General features: G+C 41.6%; 1 protein-coding gene across 1 annotated transcript; it reads left to right on the top strand.

Moving 5' to 3' along the window:
• Positions 1-3385: 3385 nt before the first annotated feature.
• Positions 3386-7097, top strand: LOC105052250 (laccase-3). Its single transcript, XM_010933005.3, has 5 exons — positions 3386-3548; positions 3641-3792; positions 3994-4238; positions 5545-5673; positions 5842-7097. The coding sequence occupies exons 1-5, from the start codon at positions 3438-3440 to the stop codon at positions 6927-6929; spliced, it is 1725 nt and encodes a 574-aa protein (XP_010931307.1). The 5' UTR covers positions 3386-3437; the 3' UTR covers positions 6930-7097.
• The last annotated feature ends 276 nt before the right edge of the window (positions 7098-7373 follow it).

The following is a 7373-nucleotide window of genomic DNA, read 5'->3' as shown; positions in this document are numbered from 1 at the left end:
TAAAAATACTTATTAAAAGATAGTAATATTTTTATCAAAATACAGTAAAAAAAAATTACAGCATGTAATAAGAAATGCCATTAGAAATTTGTCACCAAAAATCATTTTTGTTGTAGTGTTTTTTCCTTTTTTTTTTTTTTTTTTGATGGAAAACAGAGGAAGCAAGGAGCTTCCCCTTAATTATTAAGATAAAGATTAACCACAAGAACAGAAAGATCAAAACAAGAGTACAAGATAGAGGGATATGTCTAGAAGATGCAGATGAATACAGAGGTTCAAGTATAATGAATTGTACTGTAAGGTGTTCAAAACTGCGTTGCTATCAAATAAATGTCCTGGTATCCTACCTACAGAAGAGGGATTGTGAGGATTTTAATCCATATCCACCTGCAACTCTGTAGTGTGTGATCAACAACGCAAGATCTGAACTTAGTTCTGCTAGCGTGCAATATTGCTTGGCCATACTGTAATTGTTATTTATGTGGTCACACATTATTTGAAAGCTAATGCTGGTGAGGTCATTTAGACAGTATATATTGGTGCTCTGGAATCTTGGCAATACCACAGAGTGGTTTTGGAAGGTCACAGAAAAATTCGTAGTTTTTGCTGTTGGGCTTAATGGGAGTAGTTGTTGACTGCTGTACAGTCCTGGTATTCATCAGGAAAAGCTAATACTGTTCCTCCTCCAACCACACCATTCTAAGAGGTCTTTCTGTTTGTTGGAGTGGCTCTAGTGTTTATCCTAAGATACTGAATCATTAAAGTTCCTTCATCTCTATTTTTTGAATACTGATAAAGGTTCTCATGATCTTGCAACAAGATGAGATCGCAGCAAAAGTGTGCTCAGCTTCTTATAATGTCCACACAACTTTTGATCTTCTATCATATCAGAAGGATGATTTCTTATATAAATTAATTTTGCCCCACTGTACTTCTTTATGCCAGATGCCTAAACATATCCTATCACATTGTATAAGCAATTGTTTATTTTTTAAAATTTTGGCTTCTGAATAATATTATAGTTCAGATGCGAGATTCTTTCCAAACTTGTTGATGTTTCTGCAAAGGAAAACCGTGTAAATACAGGGACCATTACAAGACTTCATGTAATCAAAGTGTCGCATAAGTTATACGACTTCCCATTTCTGCCTCCATCATATCAACTTCCTTTTTTTATTTTTATTTTTTTGAAGAACAGGGAGGTTAGGCCACTCCATTATATCAACTACAAGTCTAGATTGTTCAAATGACTGTACCACATTATTGGAGTCCTCCTTGCCAAATTATAGATCTCACCATCCGCTCCTAACCCCACCAACATGTTGTTATCCTTTCTTAGAACCGAACTAAACTACTGCTTTATTCGGAGTTGTGTGAGAATATATGATGTCAGAGAGCTTGTTATAGATTCTTTTACATTGGCATTACAACTCCAAAACTTCTTTCATTGTTATTAATATGTTAGGTGATGCCTCACTCCAACTATTTCCATCTCCCAGTACTTTTTGGTATTAATTACACCTTTGGCTGCTTGGAGCCATGCAACCGAGTTCACGTCACGATGTAACCCCATCAGAAATCATCTATAGACAATGCTCGCTGTGTCTAAAATGATGCTTGCTTCAACTGATACATGGAGCCGCTCACCTCGCTCAGTGGTCTGTATGCTTGTGTCACTATCTAATTGTTGGTGGGAAGTGAGGTTCACCATTTCTTTTTTTTTGTGCTCCTCCCTTCACCCACATGGATTGCAGAGAGATCTAAGGAACCATTTGCATGTGAAACGTTTCGGTGCAATAACCAATTGTTTATAGTGGTTCCCACTTAGCTGCCAATTCACTCCAAATCAGCGATAGTAGTCTCCACCTGAATTCGGTCTTGTCCTACCAAGAATATCTTCTCTTTCTTGGCTGAAAAACTATCTTCCTAACTTTAAGGTTTGATATTCACATTGCCAACTTGTTTGACTAAATGGCTCTCAACAGTATTCCCCTTTTCTTGAATTAGAAGGGAAAACATCCAGCATCAAGGAAGAGAACTGATTGGTAAAATGCCTCCATCAGCAATAATGCTTTGGATTTTCTCTGAAAACCACAACGGAGGATGGTTGTTATGTTATCGTTGTAGAGATAGTCAGTGCAGTGGACCAAGCAATTAGGTAGCCTTGTCTATAATAGTCCAATAAGTAGACCAGATGGCTATAGGTTGGAAATCTTCTGACAGGGAGACTTCAAGGAATCATTAGATGGACGCAAGTATTTTTCAGAATTGAACTATAATACATAATGACAAGTGATGTGCAAGTAACGCTACGTATACCTAATCCTTGGCCTTATTTAATGCTTTTTAAAGAGAAAGTTAGCTTATTTAATATCGATTACCAATTTTATTGATTCTCATGTTCATTCCATGCTTATGGAGAGAAGTTCATGAGGTCAGAAACTAGAATCCCCTGAATCCAAGTTTTGACTTGGAAAGGAAAGCTACCTAATTCAACTTCTTTATTAATGTGAGGTCAGAGCTTAAGTTATACTCGAGACTATATAGATAAAAGCATGCAAGTGAAACTTCTTTTTTTTTTAATGCTATATTGACAAAAGGTGATTGGGTTGTGAGATGATTGACAGTTCGAGAGAAGCAAACATAACTCAGAAAGCACATATAATTAACAAGAAGCCCGGAGGAGTTATATCGATTTAGTTAATTACGTCTAGGTTTCTCTCTAGAAGAACAACCCAACTGAGAAGACTTTGTCGACATGAGGCCTCCCTGAAGAACTTTCAGCCCCCTCTATTCTATCTGCAGATGGAAACGGTCATATATATTTACTATAACCGAAGTTGCACTCCCTAAAGCAACGCCTAGCCAAACCCACAGACTTGTCGCTTCAAGGAATATTTGTGGGATTCTATAGACGAGACTTCTGACTGAATGCTTGATATATTGTCAAAATGCCAATGTACTAATCCCTTTCCAAGGTGTCATGGACCATAGGTCTTGAAAGGTCCATGCAAAAATATGCAACCAATTTAGGTGAGCAAATGTAGACCTTTGGTATTGTCAAAATTTATTCGATGCACGAAATGTATAGGCCATCATGTTGTGTTGTCCTGACGGGGTATCCATGGGGAGACTTGTAGAACAAGCATTGCTGAAATTACTACCTTCAACAGAAATGCTAGTGGGTGCACCAACTTCTACAGGGTTGATCAAAAGAGAACATGGGAACTTGACCAGACATTAATTTAAAAGAAAACAAAAGGCTTTCACCATAAACTAAAACCTAATCCGCCAACCTCAAAACAACCCCATTCCCTCCATGCCCATGCTATCTATATATACCTCTCCGTTTCCATCGCAGTACCATCTCATAGCTTTCAAACAACAAGCCTTAGTTTTTCTCTGAGAAAGACAACAAGGCTTTAGTTAAGCTATATATGGAGGCTCACTCGAACACTGTCATGCCGTTCTGGTTCCTCTGCTTCCTTCTTAGTTTCTTTCTTCTCTCCTCTCAAATCAAAGCTGAAGTTCATTACCACGACTTTGTTGTATGTATATATGCGTGCCACTCATCTCATCTCTAGTCTGCCTGCTCCTTCGTCTTCTTAGATCTTAAACGTACTTTTGATATTGGATTCAGGTCCAAGCAACGCCAGTGAAGAGGCTGTGCAAGACCCACAACATCATTACGGTGAATGGGCAATACCCAGGGCCAACTCTGGAAGTTAAAAATGGTGACACCCTCGTGATTAATGTCGTGAACCGGGCCAGATACAATGTCACAATTCACTGGTATATATATCCGTATATATACGTATATAGATACACATTCACATACGTACTTGCATGAAAACCATGCATGCAAACCCACGTTATGTACAAATTTATTGCAAGTCTGGTACCCTGCTCGGTTTTCTTTTCATTGCATTCATAGGCATAAATAGCTATTACTAAGCAAGTTCTTCATTTTTTTTTTTTTTTTTTTTTTTTGAGGCATGGAATTCGACAAATGAGAACGGCATGGGCCGATGGACCGGAGATGGTGACGCAGTGTCCGATCAGGCCGGGTAGGAGCTATACGTACCGGTTTACGATCGAGGGCCAAGAGGGGACGTTGTGGTGGCATGCACACAGCTCCTGGCTCAGGGCCACTGTGCATGGAGCTCTCATCATCCACCCGAAGGAGAAAACCTCCTATCCATTCACCAAGCCCAAAAGAGAGATCCCCATCATTCTTGGTAACAATCTTTTCTCAAACAGCAGTAAATAACCAAAAGGAATTGTGTGACAAGTCCAACATTTCATCCGATGCACCATCTCTATCAAGCCATTCGTAGATAGCATGCAACTTTGGTACGTGGGTCCATGCAGTCGATGGCCAACCGCCCTTTTTTTTTTTTTTTTTACATTGATTGGCTGGGCTTCATCCGATGGGACTGACCACTTTGCAGTTAAACCGATGCTGCGGTCTAGGGTCAATAAAAAAAAAAAAAAAAGACAAAAAAGAAAGAGTCCGGTGGTGATGATGATTTATTAGTAGTCAAGATTCATATACCTCTATTAAGTCTCGTGGGTGTATGGCAGTAATCCATAGCCAACAAAAATTTTTAAATTCTACGAAACACTAGAAAGATGAGCCATGAAGCGTAGAAACTGGTTATCTTTAAAAAAGAAAAAGAAATCTTCAAAAAATAAAAATTAAATAAAAACATTTCATATTTCTATAGACAATTGGTTTTTCAGGGCTTTTGCAAAGTCTGGGCCCCTGGGAAACGAGGGATGTTCTGTGTTCTTTAGAAGGAACCTTTTCCTTGGTGAAAAGGCAATAATTCTGCCACAAAAAAGTCATTTGACTTTGCTAACTGAAAAGAAAAGGACAGGCATCACCAACTAGCACCGCAACCGCATCATTTCACAGGGTCTATAGGCTACAGGGTCAACAAACTTCGATTAGGAGTTTAGGAGCTAAGGCTTTGAGTACACAAGAAAAAGAAATTTATGCCCCTCAAATCTATGGGCCACACAGTTTAACAACTTTGATTAGGACCTTATACTCTTGGGTGTGCAACTAAAGGGCAATTTGTGTCACCCAAGCTTAACGACCACGGAGCTAACAAACTTTAATTAGGACCTCATTACATGCAAACATGGACCATATGCTTTTCAGTAAACAAGAAAGAGAAGCTTTTTTTCCCTGATGGTTTAACTTAATATGCTGCTAAGATATCAGGTGACAAAATTAGATCACCACAAGGGAAAGGGGTCTAATTATTAGTTGGACCAGGTCCAATGGACCACACCAAATCCAGTGGTGGATAACACGCCACATTACCCCTTGTATTTCACCAATTCCCGATTGCATGTTATCCACCGAGCATATGCTCTAAGATTTGCCCGGGACCTGGTCCTACAAGGAACTCTCTTGTATTCTGCAACAGGCCTGAACTGTGGTCCAACCGACCTAATAAGCCAAGCCATATATAGAAACTTCTTCAAACAACCATGTAATAAATCATTCTGATGAAGTATAATAATGATAAACAGGAGAGTGGTGGGATGCAAATCCAATTGATGTTGTGAGACAGGCGACACGGACAGGAGCAGCTCCGAACACCTCTGACGCTTTCACCATCAATGGCCAACCCGGCGATCTCTACAAGTGTTCCGGCAAAGGTAGGCGGGTTCTTCTCATATTTTACCAACCAGCGAAAAAGCTAATATATATCCATAGACGAAGGCCCATTTGGGTCAATTTAACCGGCAAATGCCATAGTTGGGCTTGCTTATATTGGCGTGATGAATTCTTCTCAAGCTAAGCATTGCTTTCAACTAAATCCACAGGCACAACAGTCATTCCGGTGGCAGCCGGTGAGACCAACCTCCTCCGGATCATCAATGCAGCCCTAAACACTGAGCTCTTCTTCACCATTGCTGGCCACAAGATGACCGTTGTCGGAGCCGACGCCTCCTACACCAAGCCTTTCACCACCTCGGTGCTCATGCTGGGCCCAGGCCAGACCACCGATGTCCTCGTGACGATGGACCAGCCAGTGTCCCGGTACTACATGGCTGCCCGGGCCTATGCCAGTGCCCAGGGCGTCCCTTTTGACAACACCACCACCACCGCCATCCTGGATTACGACTGCGGCTTCTCTGCGGGAAAGTCCGGGCAAGGCATTGTTCAACCGAAATTCCCCAAGCTCCCAGCCTACAATGACACCGCCACCGCCACAGCCTTTTCTACCGGCCTGAGAAGCCCGAGGAAAGTTGACATCCCTGGCCCAGTAGATGAGAACCTCTTCTTCACCGTGGGCCTTGGGCTGTTCAAGTGCCCTCGAGGTAAGAGATGCGGCGGCCCGAATGGGACTCGCTTTGGGGCGAGCATGAACAACATCTCCTTTGTCTTGCCTGCCAACTTCTCCATCCTCCAGGCCCACCACCTCGGCGTGCCCGGCGTGTTCACCACCGACTTCCCGGCCCAGCCGCCGGTGCAGTTCGACTACACGGCGGCCAACGTTAGCCGTTCCCTGTGGCAGCCCGTTGCAGCAACCAAGGTGTACAAGTTGAAATATGGTTCTGTGGTGCAGCTGGTACTCCAAGGCACCAACATATTTGCTGCTGAGAACCATCCAATCCACATCCATGGCCATGATTTCTACATCCTCGCCGAGGGGTTTGGGAACTTCAACGCTGCAAAGGATGCTGCCAGGTTCAACCTTGTCGACCCGCCGATGAGAAACACCGTCGGAGTGCCGGTGAACGGCTGGGCTGTCATCCGATTCGTAGCGGACAATCCAGGGGTCTGGCTCATGCATTGCCATTTGGATGTTCATATTACCTGGGGCTTGGCCATGGCTTTCCTGGTGGAGAATGGGGTCGGAATGTTGCAGTCCCTGGAGCCTCCTCCAGCTGACCTTCCCATCTGCTGAACAAATTTTTGCAAGCCTAAAGCAACATCTTCCTCCATAATGGAAGCTAAGCAATCGGGGAAATGTAGTTTTTCCATTACTCTTTTTTTTTTTTGAATTATTGTTTTTCAGGGTTTTTCCAATTTTTAAAAGGACTTTGGATTATTCGAGTCTTAATTCGGCATTGTTCTTTACATTTATTTCAATAATAATTATTTATGTTCAAAGAATACCATCTTCTAGCACTTTCCCTGTCCTTAATGCATCAATATGGACTGATATATTTTATTCAATATTCATTTTGAATGCCAGATTCCCAAAACAATTATACATACATACACAGTACAGACGTAAGTGAATTGAGTATATATATTTATGCAGGTACATGTCTTGAAGGAGATCGAAAGAGTGTCGAAGCATTAATGACTGAGAAACAATAATTTTAATTTACAATGCCTTGGCTTC

This window comes from Elaeis guineensis, chromosome 10, assembly GCF_000442705.2.
Source record: "Elaeis guineensis isolate ETL-2024a chromosome 10, EG11, whole genome shotgun sequence".
NCBI classification, from domain to species: domain Eukaryota; kingdom Viridiplantae; phylum Streptophyta; class Magnoliopsida; order Arecales; family Arecaceae; genus Elaeis; species Elaeis guineensis.
This window is presented reverse-complemented; position numbering and strand designations above follow the sequence as displayed.